This window comes from Lithobates pipiens, unplaced genomic scaffold (assembly GCF_037356315.1).
Source record: "Lithobates pipiens isolate NorthernLeopardFrog02 unplaced genomic scaffold, aLitPip1_a1.2 Scaffold_30, whole genome shotgun sequence".
Lineage (NCBI taxonomy): Eukaryota > Metazoa > Chordata > Amphibia > Anura > Ranidae > Lithobates > Lithobates pipiens.
Window position 1 is genome coordinate 58,811,356 of NW_027507791.1, and position 23,969 is coordinate 58,835,324.

Consider the following 23,969-nt stretch of genomic DNA (forward strand, 5'->3'; position numbering starts at 1 on the left):
TAACCTCTAGCAACCAGTCAGTAAGCAGTAATGATAGGCTGTAACCTCTGGCAACCAATCGCTGCCTGATCTGATACAGTAAACTGATTTTAAGTCTAGCTGTTATTTATTTTATGTCTCAGAGAAGGTGGAGAGCGAAATTGCATGGGGGGTGGGGGGGGCCCTAAGAAAATTTTTGCCCAGGGTCCACTCAATATTAAAGACGGCCCTGCCTGGGACACAAACTAAATGTCTGTTTTCTAAGCTTGGAGTTTCACCTTATTTCTTGAATAATTAAAGGATAAGGAACTGATGGAATCACCTGTATCATTCATACACTATGGAGTTTCTCTTTATCCAAATTCCTGGACTTGAATTGTTTTTGCAGAAAGTGGTGCAGAGGCTTCACTTTCACTCCAATTTTAATAAAGATGCCCCAATGAACTCTGTAAGGATTATTGATATGGAGATCCCTCTGTGTTTAATTGAGATATCTGCAATGGGACAAATAGTGCATCCTGGGAATGACAGTCAAGTGATCTATGTACACAGAAATATTTCAACCAGTTGTGAGGGTATGGACTCAAATGAAGGTTGAAAGCTCATCTGGAATCAGTTATGAGTGGGATAAACTGGGCTTACAACTCTCCTCCTGGGAGAAGCCTTTCTACACTTACAGATGTATTGCAAAGTGTAAACTCTATTGGTAGATGAAGTAACACGCATGTTGTGTAAATATCTGTTAGGAAAATGCAATTTATGTGCATAGACTTTTGGATGCAACATCCCTACAGTTGAGTGATCCAAGGACATGAGGTGCTGAGCTTTGACACTGCTGGCTAAAGATACAGTAAGATAATTGGATAATGTTACCCCAGGAGTTCTGAAAAATTTCCTAAATGTTGACAGAAAATTTAGATTAGACTAAATAAATAAATGCAGGGGTTGACCAAATTTCTTGTCTTATTTTTATTTCAAATAGGGAGTTTGATGCGTCTCATTTTTTTTTTTTTTAATGTATGCTTAGTGAAAATGTTTGGAAAGAGTAGGAAAGGGCTAAAACCCCTATCAGGTCATTTTTTGCCCTACAGTATGTCCCACACACAGTATTGTCCTACAGAGATTTTTATTTTAATTTCTGATCGGGAGACTCAATAGGAAATCTCATTAACATTAGGAGAATTCTCATTTTACACCAATGGCACTGGAACTTTTGTCCTCATTGAATGACTTCACTTCTTGCTCTGGTGATGGCGCCAACATTTCTCCTCACTTTTTGGACACCAGGACAAATAGATGGTTGAGTTTTTAGCAAGGGGCAATACAAATAGCAATAAAAGTTTGACAGTGTGTCTAATGTACTATACCAGGGGTCTCCAAACTACCCAAACAAAGGGCCAGTTTACTATCCTTTAGACTTTAGAGGGAATCGACTGTGGCCAGTGGGAATAGAAAATGTTCTAGTGTCAGTAACAACGCCCCATAGTTGGTGTCAGTGGGAGGAATAGCTCCCCATCATTGGTGTCAGTGGGAGGACTAGTGACAAGGGCCGGATATAGGCAAGCAAAGGGCTGTATCTGGCCCCCGGGCCACAGTTTGGAGACCACTGTTCTACTGTATCTAAATATATAGAAAAAAGTTTTCTATTATACACTTTAAAGCAAATTCTTACCCTCTCAGTGCACTTCCCTCCAATACCCCCCACCCCCCCACTTGAATGGCGCTTGCCTAGTGCATGTCACATATCCAGGAAGCATAACCCTTCATTCAGAAAAGAGGAGGGGGTGTGCCTAGCATTGCGTCATCTTGGAGGCATTCCGGCTGAACCCAGAAGAGCCAGCAGGTCTCTCGATGACATCACAAGCAACATGGTGACACAGGACTGAGCAGTGGCAGAAGTCAAGAGAATCTCAGCAGGACTAGGCTGGATCCTCTAGGAGGGTGAATATTTGAAATGTGAAAACACACCACCCGCTAAGCGGGCGTAAAAAAAAAAAAAAAAAATGGGGGGTGGAAGGCTAGCATGAAGATCTGCTTTTAGGTCAAGAGCTTATTAGTATAGATAGAAGTATCTAAGCAAGCCTAAAGGCCAATAACAAATTTTGAAGCTAAAAAGGTCAAAAAAGCTATATTTTTATGCGGGTTATGAAGGCAGGAGTAGTGGCTGCTGATAGCAAGGTGGTTGATGTGGACAGGAGGGCTGGGTGACCTCTTGATCCCCCGAGTTCTCTGTACGGCGTTCTCTGAATGTGTCAAACAAACTGAAGCCCAGTGTGTTCAGTGTGAAAAGGGGAAGCTGCTGGAGCAGCACCCAGAAGTTCACGGCTATCACTGTATGTAGCCTGGACTACTGCAGTAATTTTTAGGAACCTCATAGACCCTCTGGATATCAGATATGGATATCTATATCAAGCCATGCTGGACCAATGTAAGTATGAAAAAAAGATTATTCCTGGCATTCCACTTTAACCACTTCCCGCCCAACCATTAGCAGAATGACGGCCAAGCAGTGGTTTCCTTATCCTGACTGGACATCATATGACATCTTTCAGGAAAACATGCCGGGCGAGCAGAACGGCGATCGGTGGTGCCATGTGTCAGTCTGACACACCGACTCTCCGATCGTGGTATGGAGCCTCATGATACATTTTTCAAAGGGCTTTTCTAGTAAAGCCGATTCCTAAAAATCTCTTATAAGTGACAACAGATTAATGTAATTAATATGTAAGGCTGGGCCCAAGGAGGTGACGGGATTAATTAACCCCTTGCCTCTGCTTCCTGTAACCATTTGCCAACTGCCTGCCCACAATGTACTGCGGGTGAGCGACCACTGTAGGCAACGCAACGACTCCGTGCATCGCTGCCCACTTCCAGGTTTAGGGCATGCCCAGCTCCCACTGTGATTGTACACAGCAAGAGCCTGTCAGCAAGTCCCAGCCAAAGATTCACATCTGGGTGTCCAATCACAGCCCAGCCCAGAGCTCTGTACGCAGGGAAAAATCTGTCAACACTCTGTACACAGGGAACGATCATGCAAAGCAGGGATGAGAAACAGAGATCTTTAGTAAATGCAGCACACTTTACACATATTACACATAGCTAGGCACATATTTAACCCCTTGATCGCCCTATATGTTAACCCCTTCCTAGCCAGTGTCATTAGTACAGTGACAGTGTGTAGTATTATCACTGATCACCGTATTAACATCACCCGTGATGTCAGTGGCAGTTAGTCAGTTCCCTCCAGCGTCTGACATACACAGTGCGGTTCAGTCCCGCCCTTGCACCTTCATCACAGGATTTGATTGACGGCAGCAGGAGCCAATGGCTCTCGTTAAGTCCAGTGAGGAGGGAGAGAGCAGCACCACTGCTCTCAGGCACAGCGCTGGGCCGAGATCCGGCTCAGGTGAGTATTTATTGGGGAGCTGCACCTAAAAAAACATTCTACCTTTACAACCACTTCAATGCTGAGCGGTGGAAATAGCTTCCTGGGTACGTGATTGGCTGTCTTAGTGGTTACACTATCAGGACCCCGTCCAATCGCAAGCAGTGACCAGGAGTTGTCAGCCCCTTGGATGCATATGTGTGACGGGAGCGTTAAAGCCCATCTCTGGGCAAATAAAAGGTTTTCCCATGCAGTTGGGCTGTGCCCGCACTGCATAGGTTAACTGCTCGTTTTGTCCAGGGGCAACCAGAAAGCTTACACTCACCCGATCCTCCACTCTACTGGCAAACAACACTCCCCCTTGATCCAGAGGTGGACTGTTCCTAACATCCCCAGGGAAAGTCTTTGGGTGTGATGAAGTCAGGTACAGTCCACCGCACAAGACCGCTAGACAGCAGGGGGGGGGGTTTGGGGGACAGAAGCTGCAGAAACTGGTCTTGTGTGGGGAGGATTAGGTAAGAAAATCTCTGTTTTCTCATCCCTAGACCAGGGGTCTCCAACCTGTGGCCCAAGGGCTGGATGTGGCCTTTTGCTAGCCTTCATCCGGCCATTGGGACATTATTTCTCCCAATAATATGCGGCATTATTTCTCCCACTATCATCAACAATGGGGCACCATTTCTTCCACTGATACCAATGATGAGGCACTACTCCTCCTCCTACTGACCACCAACACTGAGACCATGTTTGCTCTCACTGATGCTGGGCCCAGTACATTTTCTACCCCAGCCCCCCCCCCCCCTCTCCACTGACCACAATCCAGCCCCCCTAAAGTCTGAAGGACAGTAAACTGGCCCTTTGTTTGAAAAGTTTGGAGACCCCTGCCCTAGACAAAAATGAGCAGTTAACCTATGCACTACCTGCCCTGCTGCCACATATATGCGTTATGCAGTCAGCAAGAAATTAATGGGTAACTGTACTAGAAGTGCACTTGTCCGTTATTTTTCTTGTATCTGGGAAGTGAGGGGGTGCAAACAGTTATCATGGTATCCGTTCTTAGGATATCTTTATGGTGAAAGAGATCTTTCCTGCAGCAAGCTGATGTTAATAAGTTAATGTTTCAACATCTTAATGCTCAGGAAAGATGTAAATTCCAGCCCTGAAGACAATAAATAATCTCTTCTTTGGAATGCATTTTTTGGCTTGTCCCCCAGGAATGGGGATAGCGCAGAGTGTTTGCTGAGCATCATGTGGCCTCTGTGGGAACCCCAAACGGAGAGAAGTCCAACATATGGATTTAACTATACACAACACGCTCATTATTTGAAATAAAACTGGACTTACGAACACAGATATCATTGCTCTCATAGTATCCTTGGCAGCATCTATAGCGCTTTCTGTAGTCAAGCTTTACACCATGGCGGTACGCAGTTCGGTACATGATCCTAAAAGAAGGATATAAAGATTCAAATCAATAAAAAGCCAAGTAAAACTGAATCCTTCCATTGGGAGATTCTACTTTAATCCCAACGTTTTATTTGCCAATATATGTGTACATTGTAATTCTGTTCAGTTATTTCGGTAATTCCCACAGCCTAATACACTTAATAAATAGCAGGATGACATCCAGGAGGGTATTGGAAATGTAGTGGGCTGTATCCAGGCTCATTCCCCTGAATGTTAAAACAGTATAAACAATATGCAAACATTACCCATACCCATAGGGATAATATGATTGGCTTTGCAGCTAAAGAAAAAAGTCAAAAGAGTGTGCCAAAATATGAGCAAGACCAAGATAATGAAAGACTTGAGGCACCTTGGAATAGAAAACAGAAACAAATTCAGTGTGCGTCGCAGTGAATGGTGGGTAAAGCAAGATGGCATGTAACAGCTGGAGAGGCTTAACCATTTGCTTACTGGGCACTTAAACCCCCTCCTGTCCAGACCAATTTTCAGCTTTCAGCGCCGTCACACTTTGAATGACAATTGCGCGGTCATACAACACTGTACACAAATGATATTTTTATATTTTTTTCCACAAATAGAGCATTTGATCACCTCGGTTTTTATTTTTTGTTAAATAAATTGAAAAAGACTGAATTTTTTTTACAATTTTTTAAAAATATTTTTATATTTTGTTATAAAATTTTGTAAACTGGTAATTTTTCTCGTTCATTGATGTACGCTGATGAGGCGGTAGTGATGGGCACCTATAGGTGGCAGTGATGGGCACTGATGGGTGGCAGTGATGGGCACTGATTGCTTACACTGATAGGCAGCACTGCTAGGTGGCACCGATTGGCACCACTGCACTGGTGGGCATTGATAGGTGGCACTTGTGGGCATTGATAGGTGGCACTCATGGGCATTGATAGGTGGCACTGTTGGCACTATGGGCACAATGACAGGTGGCACTGGCAGGGGGTACTAAATGCCACAGAGGAGGCAGATGTGCCTCCTTCCTCTTCGGGACCGATTTGCCTTTAACATAAGCCAGTGATCAGCTTTTTTTTTCTCCTCACGCTGTCAGCATGAGGAGAAGAAAAAAACGATCACAAGCTTTTGTTTACATCATGTGATCAGCTGTCATTGGCTGACAGCTGATCACATGGTAAGGGATTGGGATCAGCTCCTTACTAGGATCGGTGATCAGCTGAGTCTCCGTGACTCGTGATCACGGCGCGCACCCTGCGCGCCCTGCAGAGTGCGGGCAGGGAGCGTGCACAGGGGAGGACGTCCTATGATGGCCTCCCGGAAATTGAGGTCCGCGCTGTAGCCGTCATCCGGCTATGGCCCGGACTTCAAGTGGTTAAAGCAGAACTGGGGCATTTCAGCACTGGATTAGCAGTTCTTCCAGAACCAGTGCCAGTAACGGACCTGGATGGGAACTTATTGCTGGTTAAGGGGCAAAAAAGACTGTAGAGTAGGGGTGGAAGGGTTGGGGGTAGTAAAAATTTTATTTTATCCCTGAGTGGATAAGCAGAACCCGTGCCTATTTGCTTTGATCAGAAGGGCTGATACCATTCACATGGAACATTCACATTAGAGTCCCCAATCCTCTTCTCATAAGAGTCCCCACATTACATCCCTGTCCTCAGTCCCCCCCTTCACATCAGAGAACCCCTTTAGTAAAGGTCCCCCTTTACATTAGAGCACCCCCTTCATATCAGAGCCTCCCCTTCACATGAGATTCCCCCCTTCACAGATCCCTCTCTGCACATCAGAGTGCCCCCTGCACATCAGAGTGCCCCCTTCACATAAGAGTGCCCTCTTCATATCAGAGTCTCCACTTTTCATCAGAAACTGCAGTCCCCCCTTCACATGAGATTCTCCCATTAACATCAGGCTCCACCCTTTACAGTTGAGTCCCCCTTTACATCAAGAGCTCCCCATTCACATAAAGAGCCCCCAAGATATAAGCCAGTCACATTCAGTGGTATTTCATGGCAATAAAGTTATGTCTGTCAACTTGCCTGGGAATAGAATACCGCAATGCTCTTATGTGAAGATTTTTCACTACAGTATGACAGAGGGCAGGAGCTGGGTGGTGGGGTAGGGCTGAACAGAGGTGGACCCCAGATGACCTTCCATGACAGAATTATCATCCTCTTCTGAATGCTGGGGTACGCAGTGGACTAGGTTGGGTGTCAAAAACGAGTGACACATTTCTTCATAACTTATGGTTAGAAAAACCTGCATATTTCAACACCCAAAAACACCAAGAAAGGTTCTTTGGCATGTTTGTTGCATTTAGGGCAGTGCATTGAAATCAATAGCCTGCTATATGCATGTAGCATGAAAAATGTGCTAACAGAGAGTAAGTAAACTTGCTGTACAGAAAATGCGATCGGTTAGGCCATTCTTATATCTAGTTGGTCATTATGGGACAGGTGCTTTTATAAACACTCTTTGTGTGTTAATAAAGATATTTAAAAACTGGAGCTAAACAAAACATGGCTGTATGTATAATCTATTTTTTAAACTACGTTACTTACTTCTGAGGCATACATGTCTTGAAGTAGTTCCAGTTACCGTCACAGGAATCAGGAGTAGACAGGCTATATGGATGGGCATACGATTCCTTCACTGCTGTGGTGTAACTGAGGAAGAAATGTAATGTTACTCAAAGTAAAACTTAAGGCAAAACATTTTATGACATTCCTAAAGCTACATTCTTACGCCCTGTACACACAATAGGATTTTCCGACAACAAAATCCATGTTTTTTTTCAGACGGATGTTGGCTCAAACTTGTCTTGCATACACACTGTCACACAAAGTTGGTCGGAAATTCCGAACGTCAAGAACGCTGTGACGCACAACACGTACGACGAGCCCGAGAAAAAGTTCAATAGCAAGCGCTGCTCTTCTGCTTGATTCTGAGCATGCGTGGCAATTTGTGCGTCGGAATTGTGTACACACGATCGGAATTTCCAACAACGGATTTTCTTGCCGGAAAATTTGAAAACCAGCTCTCAAATTTTGTGTGATGGAAATTCGATTGAAAATGTCTGATGTATTTCCGACAACAAGCTCCTATCACACATTTTCCATCGGAAAATCCTATCGTGTGTATGGGGCATTACAAGCCCTGATGAATGGGGAGCTTGTGGCCCCCAAAACGCATTGGCTGCCTTTCCGGACGATATTTGAGACACATATAAAGGACTTTTTGAACTCTCTAGACAATTGTTTGGTGCTCTTTTTGGTTCACTTATATTGTTTATGAGTTGGAACTGGGTTGGCCAAGGTTGACCAGCACAGCCCTACACACAAGGCATAAATGGGTACTAAAGAGTGAAAATGAATATACTGCCCAGGTTGCTTTTCCAAATGATCCCGTTTGCAATATCTGTGGGTTTCTTTACGATAATAAGATCATTAATTGGTAAATATGTATGGAACAGAATATGACCCAGACTTGCTAGGACCCTCCTCGTTAGATCCAAACGAGAAGGGGGCTTAGCCCTGCCAGATCTTAAAATATATTTTTTGGCAATTGTGTTGAGTAGAATCTCCGATTGGAAGTACCATAAAGACTCTAAGCTGTGGGTGAACCTGGAAATGGAGCTTAGTGGCTCGAATCTTTTCACTCAGATATGGATCCCTAAGAAACACAGAACCCTGGCCTCAACTACTTCACCGCTTTCACTCTCCACTCTCATGGTGTGGGACTCGTTGAGTAAGGCGAATAAATGGCCATATAACTCCCTTCTCTTACCTCTAACCGGGCATAACTACTTCCCCCCGGGGAACATAGACCCCAAGATTCATACCTGGAACCTAGGGGTAACATCTCTACTACATCAAGTAACCACCCCAATGGTTATTGTCCCCTTGGCTACAATAATTCTATAGTGTCACCCATGGATCAGCGGAGATACTGCCAGCTTGCCACTTTTGTTCATTCTCTACCAAAACCTATACGGTCCATTCCGGAATTGACACCTATAGAAGCCGCCTTCTCTGAGGACCAAGCAGTGAAGAAACCTGTCTCAGACTTCTACCAAGAACTGCAAATGCTAATACCCACAAGAGATTCTACCTTCCTAAACAACTGGGAAAAAGATCTGCACAAGGAGTTGTCAACAGTTCAAAGATCCACCATCCTCATTATATCACACACCTCTTCTGGGGCCTCCAAAACAGCGGAGGTGAATTATAAACTGCTGACGAGATGGCATTACACTCCTGTGATCCTTCACAAAAAATTTCCTCAAACATTGCCACTGTGCTGGAGGGGCTGTGGTGAACGAGCGACACGTGCTTATATCTGGTGGTATTGTCCGTTTATAAGCCCATTCTGGCTCACTTTATTACATTGATCCAAGGGTTCAAGATCTCCAATGATCTATGGGTTGTATCGCTATGTTGTACAGGCAAATCAGTGGGAACATATAAGAAATCCATAACACCATATCTCCTAAATGCTGCAAAAGCACTCATTCCCCGCTTCTGGAAACGACTGACCATACCTACACTACACCAGTGGCTACAGGAAGTAGACCATACGTATTATATGGAAGACCTTGCATTCTCACTCAACCTAAGTAATATGTTTTTAGGTGTTTACTTTATAGGAAAGAGATTGGACTGAGGCGGGCTCATCCTTCTCCCCCAACCTCCACTTTCTTTTCTCCCCCCCTATTCTCTAACTTCTGTCTTCTTCTCTCTTTCCTCTACTGCCTGTGTTCGTAAGATAATATGATTAAATAAAGGAATCTTACAGGGAAGATACTGACGCATATACCCAGTATATGATAGAAATGCTACAGAGTTTAACCAGTTGGTAAGTGTTAAGGGCCTTGAGCCTCGGCAGATGTTTCAGATGGTATTTGAACACCATGCTGCACGTATAATTCTACGCATATGGTTAACTGAGTCATATGTATATTACAAGGTTCACTCATCAACATGTTTAAGCCCTTGTACACACGATCAGAGATTCCGATGGAATGTGTCCGATCGGAGCGTTTTGTCGGATATTCCGACTGTGTGTGGTCTGCATCGGACTGTTTCCGTCGGACCAAATTTTCTAACTTGCCGGAAATATTTTCCGACAAAATGCTCCGATCGGACATACTCCGATCATGCGTAGAGAATTCCGATCAGACAAAGTACCACGCATGCTCAGATCAAATTCCTACATCAAAGCTATTGGCTACTAGCCTGAACGTAGTCCCATCGTAACAAAATTACGTCATCACGTTCTGAAAGATCGGATTTTCCGACAACTTTGTCCGACTGTGTGTATGCAACAGTTTCGGACAAGATCCGTCGGACAAAATCCGACGGATTTGGTTGTCGGATTCTCCGACCGTGTGTACAAGGGCTAATTCTTCTCTGTACTGTATAACGTACCTTATGCACACTACTCTCTAATTTCCAATAAAAAACAATTAAACAAAAATGGACAAAAAAGATTTTCTGAGTTCCCACAGCCTTTTCGTCAGGTCGAACCCTCTGGCCATTGTCTTTTGACCTCTCTGATCAACAAAGCATTTTCATCCCCAGAATTTCTGTTCACTGGATGTTTTATGTATTTTGCACCATTCAGTAAGCCCTAAAGACCATTGTTTGGGAAAATCCCAGGAAATCAACAGTTCCAAAAATACTCACCCCAGCCCATCTAGCACCAACAATCCTGCCAAGTCAACATGACTGAGATCACATTTTCCCCAATTCTAGTGTTTTATGTGAGCATTAACTGAAGCTCCTGATATGTACCTAAGTGGTTTTATGCATTGCACTGCTGCTCCATGATTGGCTGGTTGGAATAAAGGTATTGCTAAAAAAAGTGCTCTGTGATGGTTGGCAACACATACAGTGCCTTGAAAAAGTATTTGTACCCCTTGAAATTTTCCACATTTTGTCATGGTCCAACCAAAAATGTAAATATATTTTATTGGGATTTTATGAAATAGACCAACACAAAGTGGCACACAATTGTGAAGTGGAAGTAAAATTATAAATGGTCATTTTTTTTACTAATAAATATCTGAAAAGTGTTGCGTGTGTAGCACTGACCCCGAAGGAGCTGCTGGTTTGATTTGGGCTTACCGTTACCTCACTTGTTTGCTTCTCCGTCTTGGGGTTCCCGTGGTAGATGGCCCAAGGAATGTGGAAACTGACACTGAATCATCTTTTGGGTTATTTATTTAGAACAGAACAGAGTCTCTCAATAAAGGGTAGAGGGTTAGGAGTATGTTCAGGAACTTAGATTGCAAAAATGGAAGTCCTTAGAGAAAATCCAGAGAATAGAAACCGTTTCACAACTGGATTTAACAACCCCCGGATAGACCTCTCTCACTAGGCCTAGCAGCCGGTGGGATGCTCGACAAAGTCTCTGCCACAGACTTGTGAGATACACTTGCGCGTTACTGAGGGATGTGGATAAATTTAAAGAACTGACATACGGTACCAGGTTCTCTCAGCCGATCCGGCGATACCGTATATGTGTTGATCCAGGTTGCGTCCTTCAACTAAGCTTCCAGGCTCCTTCAGAGAAACCAGCCTTGTGCACGGTCCTCCCCTGGGGTTCTTCAGTTGCTGGACCTCTCCCTTCAGATGAGACGGCACCATCCTTGGATCAGTAGGCCCCGAAATTCACTCGGGCCTGTCCCTGCAGTTGTGTCGCCTCGGGCCAGCCGGCCCCGAGACTCGGGATGCATGGTTCCGCACCCCAGGCCAGGAGGGCCATGGGGCTGGGTCAGGAGGACCACCAGAACCGAACAGACAGAAAATAACCAATCTGCCAATGTGGCGTCAGTACCTTAAATACAACCCCCCCAGAATGCACAGCAGGAAAACCCTCCCACTGGACTGGTTCTGAGAGGATAGTGGCATTCAATGCACCCAGCTAGACTGCGGTTCTACACTTGCCGGTGGTGACAGCGGCACCTGCGGTCAAGGAGAACCCAGTGCAAACCAGCTGGGCTGGTACTGAGACCAGAAATTTGGAGAAATAGTCCCAAAACTCAACTGTAGCTTCAGGCAAATTAACTTTTAAAAAACTATATCACCTGCTCGTCAGGAGCCAGTGCTACATGTGCATTTGTAGTCAGCCCCCTTTACTCTGATACCCCTAACTAAAATCTACTGGAGCCAATTGCCCTCAAAAGTCACCTAATTAGTAAAGCGTCCACCTGTGTGTAATTTAATCTCAGTATAAATACAGCTGTTCTGTGAAGCCCTCGGGGGTTTGTTAGAGAGCCTTAGTGAACATACAGCATCATGATGGTCAAGGAACACACCAGGCAGGTCAGGGATAAATGTTTTGGAAAATTTTAAAGCAGGGTTAGGGTATAAAAAAATATTCCAAGGTTTGAACATCTCCCGGAGCACTCTTCAATCCATTATCGGAAAATGCAAAGCGTAAGGCACAACTGCAAACCTACCAAGACATGGCCATCCACCTAAACGGACAGGCCGAGCAAGGAGAGCATTAATCAGAGAAGCAGCCACTAGGCCCATGGTAACTCTGGAGGAGCTGCAGAGATCCACAGTTTAGGTGTGAGAATCTGTCCACAGGACAACTATTAGTCACACACTCCACAAGAAAGCCATTGTTGAAAGAAAGCCATATGAAGTCCCGTTTGCAGTTTGTGTGAAGCCATGTGGGGGACACAGCAAAAATGGCAGAAGAAGGTGCTCTGGTCAGATGACACCAAAATCAAACTTTTGGCCTAAAAGCAAAACACTTTGTGTGGTGAAAAAGGAATACTGCACATCACCCTGAACACACCATCCCCACTGTGAAACATGTTGGTGGCAGCATCATGTTGTGGGGATGCTTTTCTTCAGCAGGAAAGTGGGTCACAGCTGATGGGAAGATGGATGGAGCCAAATACAGGGCAATCTTAGACGAAAACCTGTTAACTTGAGTCTGCAAAAAACTTGAGACTGGGGCAGAGGTTCATCTTCCAGCAGGACAATGACCCGAAACATACAGCCAGAGCTACAATGGACTGGTTTAGATCAAAGCATATTCATGTGCTAGAATGGCCCAGTCAAAGCTCAGACCTAAATCCAATTGAGAATCTGTGGCAAGACTTAAAAATTGTTGTTTACAGATGTTCTCCATCCAATCTGACAGAGCTTGAGCTATTTTGCAAAGAAGAATGGACAAAAATGTCCCTCTCTAGATGTGCAAAGCTGGTAGAGACATCCCCAAAAAGACTTGCAGTTGTAATTTCGGTGAAAGGTGGTTCTACAAAGTATTGACTCAGGGGGGCTGAATACAAATGCATGCCACACTTTTCACATATTTTTTTTTTTGTTTTAATTTAGAAAACCATTTATCATTTAACTTCCACTTCACAATTATGTGCCACTTTGTGTTGGTCTATCACATAAAATCCCAATAAAAGACATTTATGATTTTTGGTTGTAACATGACAACATGTGGAACATTTCAAGGGGTATGAATACTTTGTCAAGGTACTGTACATATTTAAGGACCTTTTTGCTTCATCATTTGGGACGCATTTATTTAAGAGACACCGGGGTTGATTTACTAAAGGCAAATCCACTTTGCACTATAAGTGCACTTGGAAGTGTAGTCGCTGTAGGTCTGAGGGGAAGCTCTGAAATGAGGGGAAGCTCTGCTGATTTCTATCAACCAATCATGTGCAAGCTAATATGCTGTTTTTTATTTTCCTTGCATGTCCCCCTCAGATCTACAGAGACTTCACTTCTAAGTGCACTTATAGTGCAAAGTGGATTTGCCTTTAGTAAATAAACCCCACTGTTTTAGTTGCGCTGCATCATTATTTATATCATATCTTAGAGGGGTGGGGTAAAATGCCTAACGGTGCTGGGCAGCAACTAATGCCGCGTACACATGACCTGTTTTCCCGTCGGAATAAACTCCGAAGGTTCTTCCGACGGAATTCCAACAGAGTTCCGCTGAAACTGTCTTGCGTACACACAATCACACCAAAGTCCGATCGTTAAGAATGAGGTGACGTACAACGGGACTAGGAAAAGGAAGTTCAATAACCAGTAGCCAATAGCCTCCGTCTCGTACTTGCTTCAGAGCATGCGTCGTTTTTGGTCCTTCAGAACAGCATACAGACGAGCGGTTTTCCCCAATAGAAATTGGTTCAGTCGGAAAGATTTAAAACATGTTCTATTTCTAGGTCTGTCAGAATTTTCGTTAAAGCGGGAGTCCACCGGGACTCCGCGATTTTTTATTTTTTTTTAAAAGCCAGCAGCTACAAATACTGCAGCTGCTGACTTTTAAAATAGTGACACTTACCTGTCCAGCGCGCCCGCGATGTCGGCACCCGAAGCCGATCGCTAGGTCGTCTGTCGGGTCCTGCCGCCGCCATCTTGGGTATGGGAATCAGGAAATGGAGCCTTTCGGCTTCATTTCCCGGTTCCCTACTGCGCATGCGCGAATTGCGCTGCGCAATAAGGACGCTCCCCGCTGCCTCTGGGAGCTGTGTGTTTCCCAGCAGGCAGCGAGGCACTTGCGGGAAGGGGCGGGCACTTGCGGAAAGGGGCGTAAGTTACGCCCCTTTCCGCAGAGAGCTGTCCCGGAAGTGGGTGCAGTTACCTGGATTATCCAGGTAACTGCACCCCCCTCCCCCCTGAAAGGTGCCGATTGTGGCACCGGAGGGGGGGAGGGTTCCGATGAGCGGAAGGTCCACTTTAGGGTGGACCTCCGCTTTAAGAAAAGTCAGACGAGGTACACACATGATCGGAATATACGATGAAAGATTCCGTCTGACTTTTTCTGTTGGACATTCAGCTCGTGAGTACACGGCATAAGAATTTGCAGATTTGTGAGCACATTGATTTGCTTGTGATTTATGTACATTAGGTTTATATGTCACAGATAGTTTATGGTATTTTGCATTTTAGCTTACTATTCTGATCTTTGAGTAAAATGCTGTGAGTATAACATAAAACTGACCGTCAGTCTTTCCAGCATATAGACAAACATTACCAGTCCACAGTTATCCCGTTACAGGCAGGAAGCAGGAAGAAGAGTAGACCAGCTGCTTCCTGTCTGTATGGTGATAGCGCCACGTCTGAAATACATTTGCTCCATAGGCCAAAAGGAACACATGGCCTACATACAAAAAACGTTGTTTTTCTTTTACCTTTCCCAGTAACTGCAGACATTGGGGTCATTTGGGTTGAGGGATGTGCCAAGCTGTGCTTGAACTAAGAAAACCATGGCTGATAGGTAGAATTTTCCTGCCGTCTTCATTCTGAAAAGCAACACATATATGTTTTGTTAGGACATCATACAGCAACATACACTATTGTTCGGTTCATTTAATAATAAACACAGTTTAAGTGTGAGGTCTACTCTCCACCAATGAGATTTGGGAATAGCTGTAAACACAGGAAGTAGATGAGCGGAAAACAGGAAATGGCCGTTACAGAGGATGTTTTGTCGCTGAGTATAGTCATGTTTAGGCAGATGGAAGACCTGGCTTTCAGTCAGAAAATTGTCAAACAAAGCATTTCTAAGCCCAAACACAAAGATGGCGGGTCTTAATTTTTTTTGTTCTTTGACAGATTAGAGTAAATCATCTTCAGGAAGTAATGAAGCAATCTGATTCCTATTCTTAAAAGTGCTTTGGCAAAATAAATAGATACAACATCAGTAGATGCAACCACCACCTGCCTTATAATATGTACAAAAACAAAATATCATAACCTTGAATTGTTACCCACGGCACTATCACTATACATGTTTCTCCATATCTGAAAGGTGAAGCAATGGAAGGAACGCTGTCAAGGTGAGTATCAATGCACTGAATGGGTAAGGTGACAGGGTCTCTTTAACCACTTTTCTACCAGGCAAATTTGAATTGTTCACACACATGTTAAAATCTGAATTGTTTTGGAAAGAAAACTAGATAGTTCTGAATGAAATCAAATATGGTCCACAACAAAAGCAGTATCCCCTAATATATTGGCGATTGAAACGAACTACAAGGTGTTGACAAGGTGGTACCTAGTACCAGCTAGGATAGCAAAATATACACAATGCTTTGGGGGATGCTCAGATCTAGGAACGCACTTTCATATTTGGTGGTCGTGTCCAAAAGCTCAATTATTTTGGAGGGACGTATTTAAAATTGCATCTAAACTAGTTGATAAGATAATTCCTTTAGATCCTGCAATAGCATTAATTAACTTAAAGCCTGAAAATATAACACAAGCTCAATTTAAACTATTAGTACAACTCTTCACTGCAGCCAAACAAGCACTAGCGAGATCTTGGAAATCTTCTAACTTGATCGTAAAGGAAGTTCTGACTCGGATGAATGTGATTATGACCCATGCCAAAATGATAGCCATAGAAATGGACACGATCCCTAAATTTGAAAAGATGTGGCAACCTTGGATCGACTATATTATACCACAAACCTTTGACAACCAAATATTACTGCCGTGGTAACTCAATTGAAAGATTTTATAAGATATGTCTTCTTATATTGGTAATGGCTAACGGTCTGACCTTGCGGACTTCTACACTCCTCCTACTCTACTTCCTTTTTCTTTTCTGTATTCTTTTAATGATTTTCATTATGATTTGAAGCTCTCATTTATTCATATTTAATAGTCCTTTTATACTGTCAGGACTGTAGCAATGATTATTATCACTTTTATACTATTGTACAATTCATTGAGTCACCTTAATGTAATAATATATTATCAATAATACTTTTGCTTAGTTCTTATCATTATTTTATCATCTTCCAGGATAGACTATTAATATCCTTATATAATTGGAATTGAGCTTCCTTTATTTGTATGTATTGTAACTGAAACATGTTATTTGTACATTGTTACTTCTTTACTGGACTTTAAAATAAAACATTTTTTTTTTTTTTTTACTTTTTCTTGTCACAAGGGAGCCAACAAGCCATGGTCAGGTGGCAAGTCCTCTTTATGGAGACACCAAGGGTCTATTAGACCCCCAATGTGTCCCTTGCTCTCTATTGAAGTTGCTGGTAAATAACAGTTGTGAACCCAAAAGTGACGTACTACGCATTGCTTCCGGGTTCATTTATTGCAGCGATCAGGGAACAGATCTCTTCCCACACGTGTTCAAGCATTGTACAGTGGTCCCAGTCCCTCTGGATGAAGGACTGCAGGCGGCACCAATGCGGTAATGTAAAAGTGATCACACGGTGACCCAGATTCCTTTTACAGAAATGGCAACTTAAAAAAAAAACAATACAACGTTCATGGCTACAGCAGCAGCCATGAGTTTGTTTTAATCCCTTCAATACCATGTATTGTACTTTGGTAGAACAGGGGTTAGAGTAAATTTCTAGGCAATGCATATGTTTTTGGTATTGTGGGGAATGCGTAGAAACCATTAAGGAGCATTTTCCTTCTTCTTGACCTGGAGACACACCAAGACGTCAGAGGAAGTCTCTCTAAAGTAAATCTCTCTTCAATAGTTACCATTGATACAGGTGTCCCAAATTGATGGTTTCTCCTTACCACCTCATTGTAAAGCGACAGTGGAGTAGATTAAATTACCTAATTGGGATACAGACAACAATAAAACCTGACAAAGGTTTGAAATGTTCCCTAATCCAGAATTAGACGTAGTTTAGGATGTGTAAACCCTTTAAAAGTATCTATCATTATACTTTTGCCATTACAGCTCTGCCCCTATGGGGCAAAGTACACATATGTGCTTTTCTAGGGTCTCATAACCCTAGTTATGGGATTTCACCTGCCCCCCCCCCCCCACACATGGGCGATCCGACAACAGCTATGAAGGAGACAGCTGATTCGTAGCTTACGCCTATTCCCAAGACAAGCAGGACAAGAGAACTGCATGGGGTGGGGGGTTGTTAGCTTTTGCAATCCTCTTGTATCAAGAAAGTGCTCACAGACAAGCTGCAGCTATAAATCACTCGTTTCCTTCATAGCTGTTGTCGGATTGGCTGTGGCTGGATAGAAAGGGGGGGGGGGGGCAGTTTGGACCTCATAGCTAGGGTTATAAAGCACTTAGAAACATGGGAGGGAAAAGTTCTCTATGTAGGGGGCAGAGCTGGAAAATCAAAATTATAATGATAGATCTTTAAGTATATACTCACAGTGTGCTAGATACAATAAGGGTAAGTCCAGTGTTGCCAACCTCCCACACCATTTTTTACTGACAACCTGAAAAATTACTGACTCCTATTAAAAACTAAGACAATCAATATTTAGACAATATAAACACAATATGGAAACATTGACAATACCCATAACAAGTAATTTGCCTGGTCAACACAGCATGACAAATTATTAGCCCCTGAAATCTACAAACAGTTGTAAAAATTACAGATTTTTACAAACTGTCTGTAAATGTATTTATTTTCTTTCTTCAAATATCAATCATGAGATCTACTGGGAGAATGTTCCAGAACGAGGAGGAGATCAGCAGCAGGTGGGACACTATGTGCAGGGGCGTCCAAACTTTTTTCAAAGAGGGCCAGATTTTATAAAGTGAACATGCCTGAGGGCCGACCATTTTCCCTAACATTCTTTGAACCATTGAAATGTGGTCTAAGTGTGTTCATTCAAGCACTAATACTAATACCCAACAAGAATTCTCTTGCCTTTGTGGCTGTGTGTGAGTAAAGAGATGAGCTTGGGCGTGTTATTTGGATATACCGTATTTATTGGCGTATAACATGCACCTTCACTTTAAGAGGGCCCATCTGCAGACCCACCACTGCCATGAATGTAGCCTCACCATTGCTAGGAATGCAGCACCCACCACTGCCAGAAATGCAGAACCCACCATTGCCAGGAATGCAGCACCATTGCCAAGAATGCAGCACCACTGCCAGGAATGCACTCACGAGCGCCAAAGATTACCTACAGGAGAATCTCCTGTTTACACTGCGGCCTCTTTAATAGAAAGTCCTGCCTCCTTTGATGGACAGAACAGTCGTCCAATGGCAGCTCCAGAGGCGGGACTTCCTATTACAGAGGCCGCCCGTAAACAGCAAATTCTCTTGTGTGTGTACCGCGCTCTCCCCGCCTCCTCCCTGCCCCCTCCAAGGCATATAGATCTTTTGCGGCCCCAGTGATGGGAGATCGTCGGGGGCCGCAAAAGATATATATGTCCAAATAACCAGACGGCCCGTTCAAAACCAGAACGTGGGCCGCGATTGGCCCACGGGCCGGACTTTGGGCATGCCTGATGTAGGATATATTGACTTATACATGGAATCCACCTTGACTAAGCTCTGGTGCTAGAGTTTTACCCCAATGTATGATGTTACTACCACACCCCACGTGACAGTGCCTGAACATAAACACATACAGATCCATAAATCCACTCATAACCGACCTCTCTTACACATGGACGACCTGGGTGCCCTTCCACTATCCTTGTGAGCAAGCAAGTGGTAAAACACATCAAGGAAGGTTGGTTTTAAAAACACTACAAAAAGAGAATTGGAGTGTGGCTGATATTTTTCCTGAACATAAACACTTAGCCCTTGTACACACGGTCGGAGATTCCGATGGAATGTGTCCTATCGGACCGTTTTGTCGGATATTCCGACTGTGTGTGGTCTCCATCAGACTGTTTCCGTCAGAATATCCGACAGACCAACTTTTCCAACTTGCCGGTAAAATTTTCCATGTGTAGCCTACTCCGACGGACAAAGTGCCATGCATGCTCAGATCAAATTCCTAGACCAAAGCTATTGGCTACTAGCCTGAACATAGTCCCGTCGTAACGAAATAACGTCATCACGTTATGTACAATCGGATTTTCCGACAACTTAGTCCGACCGTGTGTATGCAACATCACTTCCGGACCTCTTCCGGAATTAATCCGTCGGAATTACTCTGACGGATTTGGTTGTCGGAATCTCCGACCGTGTGTACAAGGGCTGAGAGAGGGTCACACTCTTCCCCATACGTGTAAGCCCCTCTTAGCCCTTGTACACACGGTCGGAGAATCTGTCGGAATGAGTCTTCTCGGACCGTGTCGTCAGATAATCCGACTGTGTGTGGTATGCATCGGACTGATTCCATCCGAATCTCCGTCCAACCCAATTTTCCAACATGCTGGAAATATTTCCCGACCAACTGGGCTGGACGGACCTAATCCGATCCGATCATGTGTTTCATCGGACCAAGTGCCACGCATGCTCAGATCAAATTCCTACATCAAAGCTATTGGCTACTAGCCTGAATGTAGTCCCATCGTAACGAAATTACATCATCACGTTCTGAAAGATCGGATTTTTTGCCAACTTGGCCCGACCGTGTGTATGCAACAGTTTCGGACACAATCCTTCGGACTAAATCCGACGGGCAAAATCCGATGGATTTGGTTGGCAAAATCTCCGACCGTGTGTACGTGGGCTTAGGAGAAGTAGCGAAACAAAGCAAGGGCCCCAATGGAGCAGGGAAGCAGCAGAGATATGTTTGTATAACATGCAGGAGGAAGGGGGTCGGCACTGTCTTTTTGCCCTGACGTAGAGGTCTCTTTAAAGGTTGATCAGTAAATGATGGTACAATGTTCATCTTACAGCAGCCATCGGTGACTCCGGTAGACCAAATACCAGTTTGCTTTGACAGAACATTGTTCAAGATAATTCAACATCCATGAAATATTTACATTATCGAAAAATTAAACATGACCAGAATAAAATGACCACATGCTTTCATTCATGAGAGCATGTGTTTCTCTTACTTGTTAAAATAAACAATCAAAGGAATATGGGGGTGTATTTTAAAATCACTTTATACAAACTCCTTTTTAGATTTATAAACCTAAGAATGGATTTAATAAAATCCAGGGAGATTTTTTATTCCTTTGTATATACATTGAGAATTTTGCCTCCGCAAACTCAGAGATAAAAATTTGGCTGCGTTTTTTTAGATCTGATTAAGTTTGACGAGAGATGGTTTCTGTGTGACCCGAAAATTCAAGACGTTTGGATGTTAGGACCACCCTGCTGGAGAAGTAAGGGATTTGGTGATCCGTGCATTCATCCTTCAGGCTAGAGCGGTTTGTTCCCCAGATAAAAACTAGGAGGCCATTAGAGGGCCCTGGGGTTGGGAAAAGAATTTAAGGCTTGGCTTAGGCGTCTGTCTTGTCCATATGTGCTGGATCTGGGCCTTGAACTTACAGAGGTAAGGAGTGGCAGGCAGAAGCGTAGGAGGACTGCTGATTTATCAAAATCACTTGACGTTTTAAAGCTGACTCTGCACTCTTCTAACAATAGCTCTAGCCCATTGCTGTTATGTACAAGCAAGTATGTAATGTGTATCTGTGACTATGGTATACACGGTATAGTACCAAAAGAGTAAAGCTTTAGAAATACACAGAAATCTCATCCGTTTGCCACTTTAAAATAATGTCTCACTTTTTTGCTTCTGAACCAAGCTTCTCACATTTTGAAATTATTTTCCATGATGGTCTTGCTTTCTAAAAGAAGGTATCTGAATCAGTTACTCAAAATATTACGTGGCAGGGTGAGGCCCTGCCACTATGGAAATATAGGAAAAAGTGACACATATCCATATATAAAAGTTTACATACATCCAGAAAAATGTTTTTTAAACTTTCTTCTGTTTTTTTAAATCCCTATTTTATCACAGTTACATGATAGTTTATGTTTTTGGGGTTGTATTCAAGATGTGCAAAGAGAGATTACACAAGCACTTGTAGGTATAACATTTAATTAACCACTTGCCGACCAGCTGCTGTCATTATACGGTGGCACAGCGGCTCATTCCCCCGAATCGCCGTACTGGTACATCAGGTCCTTTAAGAGCTCTAGCAGGCGCGCACGCGTGCCACCTAGGCGCGGCAGGGACGCAATGCGCATGGCCAGTGGCCACGATGTCTGCAGGCCTCCCATGATTGTGGGCACAAGAGCCGGAATGGCTGATGGGAGGAGAGACAGATCCTCCTCCAGTTAGTCACATCCCCCACAGTTAGAAACACATAGGAGGGAACACATTTAACCCCTTTATTGCCGCCTAGTGTTAACCCCTTCCCTGCCAGTGGCATTTAAACAGTAATCAGTGAATTTTTATAGCACTGATCGCTGTATAAATATCAATGGTCTCAAAAAAGTGTCAAAAAGTGTCCAATCTGTCTGCCGCAATGTTGCAGTCTTGCTAAAAATTGCAGATCGCTGCCATTACTAGTATAAAATAAACAAATGCCATAAATCTATACCCTATTTTGTAGATGCTATAACTTTTGCGCAAACCAATTAATATATTCTTATTGTGATTTTTTTTTTTTTTTTTTTACCAAAGATATGTATAAGAATACATATTGACCTAAACTGATGAAGAAATTCTTTTTTTTTTTCCTTTTTTTAAATATTCATTATAGCAAAACATAAAAAATGTTTTGTTTATAGCGCAAAAAATAAAAACCGCAGAGGTGATCAAATACCACCAAAAGAAAGCTCTATTTGTGGGGAAAAAAAGACGTCAATTTTGTTTGGGTACAATGCCGCACAACCGTGCAATTGTCAGTTAAAGTGAAGCAGTGCCATATTGCAAAAAGTGGCCGGGTCATTAAGAGGGGAAATCTTCCAGGGCTGAAGTGGTTAACTGGTACAAGGCACAAGGTTTTTTACCTTCATGCACAGCCCCACAGCCTCCCTACTGCTACTACTACCCTGAGCCCCCCTCTTGATCCAGCAATGTCCATGAGAGCCTTGCCTCTCCGGAGACTCACACTCCTGATTGGCTTTTGGCAGCAGTAGGAGCCATTGGCTCCTGCTGCTGTCAAATACAGCCAGAGTGCCAATCAGGAGACAGAGGGGGGTGGCCGAGCCATGGCTCTGTATGTTAATGGACACACAGGGCCGCGGCTCAAGAGTGCGTCTGCTTGGGTGCAGAATATTAGAGGCTTTCTTAAATATTGTAAGACAACTTTAATAAGGAAATATGACATTTCTCCATTAATCTCAAATCAGGGGCTGCAGCTCAGAGACCCAAAATTGCTTTGGTGAGAAGAAGTATCTGACTCAGTGTCTGTGTTTTCCTTGTAACCAGCAGGCTAAGTGTTTTTTCAGTGTTCACAGCCTTTATATTCGAGGATCTGGCAATAGTTCAGGGCTCCATCCAAGAGACAGGGGGTCAGGAGGACACCATGCCTCTCAGCATGCAGCTAAAATTCTATCAAAAGTGGGTGTCAGCCCCTTAACATATTCATGAAGAGAATCCACAGAGGTAATGGGGAAAGAAAGACACAGGGGCTTTGTGACACCCAAAGAGATAACATAAGGTATATATAAAATGGAATGTTTTATTGAGAAAATTGTTACAATTATCTCCCATGGACCTAAAAAAGTCCAGGAGCGAGTATGAGCACAAAAAAAAATGTAAACACACAATTAGTAAAAATACACCATATAGCAACTAATTCTGATAGTATACTTCCAAAAGGACACAACGTGTTTCGACCTTGGGGCTCTTCTTCAGGGATTTTCCTTTGGAAAACAAATCAGAAGAACTACAGCCAATGAAGTATTATAAATGGTGGTTCTATGACCGGACATCTCTAGTTTTCCAACATCAGCCTTATCTTTTGATTGTCATGAGGGGTCTGGGCAGGCTGTCTGTTCTGGTGAACCAAAGGCCACTGGCCATGCTGCTTCTGTGATACATGACGAGGAACATAACCTATATCTCTGAAATGTTTTCACCCAAGGAAGCTTTTTATACACTTCTATGACTGTCTGACATCCCTTCTACTAGGAACATTTACATCTTTTTGGGCTATATGGAACCCCTCTTTCCATCTAAAGTTCTTCTTTTCCCTGGGGACTCTCAACATTATAGAACGTGTTTCATTTGTAATATTTCATTGGCTGTTGTCCAACGGAAATTCCCTGAAGAAGACCATGAAGGTCAAAACGCGCCAGTGCCTTTTGGAAGTATACTATCAGGATTAGTTGCTATATAGTCTATTTTTACTAATTGTGTTTACAGTGTTTTTTTGCTCATATCCATTCCTGGATAATTTCAAGTCAATGGGAGATAATTTTAACAATTTTCTCAACAAAACATTCCATTTTATCTATACCTTATGTGTTATCTCTTTGGGTGTCACAAAGCCCCTGTCTCTTTCTTTACCATGT

General features: G+C 43.4%; 1 protein-coding gene across 2 annotated transcripts in view; it reads right to left on the reverse strand.

The window, feature by feature from the left end:
- LOC143942888 (uncharacterized) overlaps positions 1-23,969 on the reverse strand; it is a 199,022-nt gene that overhangs the window by 92,217 nt on the left and 82,836 nt on the right. For both annotated transcript variants that reach the window (XM_077464294.1, XM_077464293.1), the window contains exons 2-4: positions 14,973-15,083; positions 7,360-7,464; positions 4,709-4,809 (exon numbers count right to left, since the gene is read on the reverse strand). In XM_077464294.1, coding sequence (XP_077320420.1) covers positions 4,709-4,809; positions 7,360-7,464; positions 14,973-15,082 — 316 coding nt within the window. In that variant the 5' untranslated portion in view covers position 15,083. The remainder of the gene's footprint in view (positions 1-4,708; positions 4,810-7,359; positions 7,465-14,972; positions 15,084-23,969) is intronic.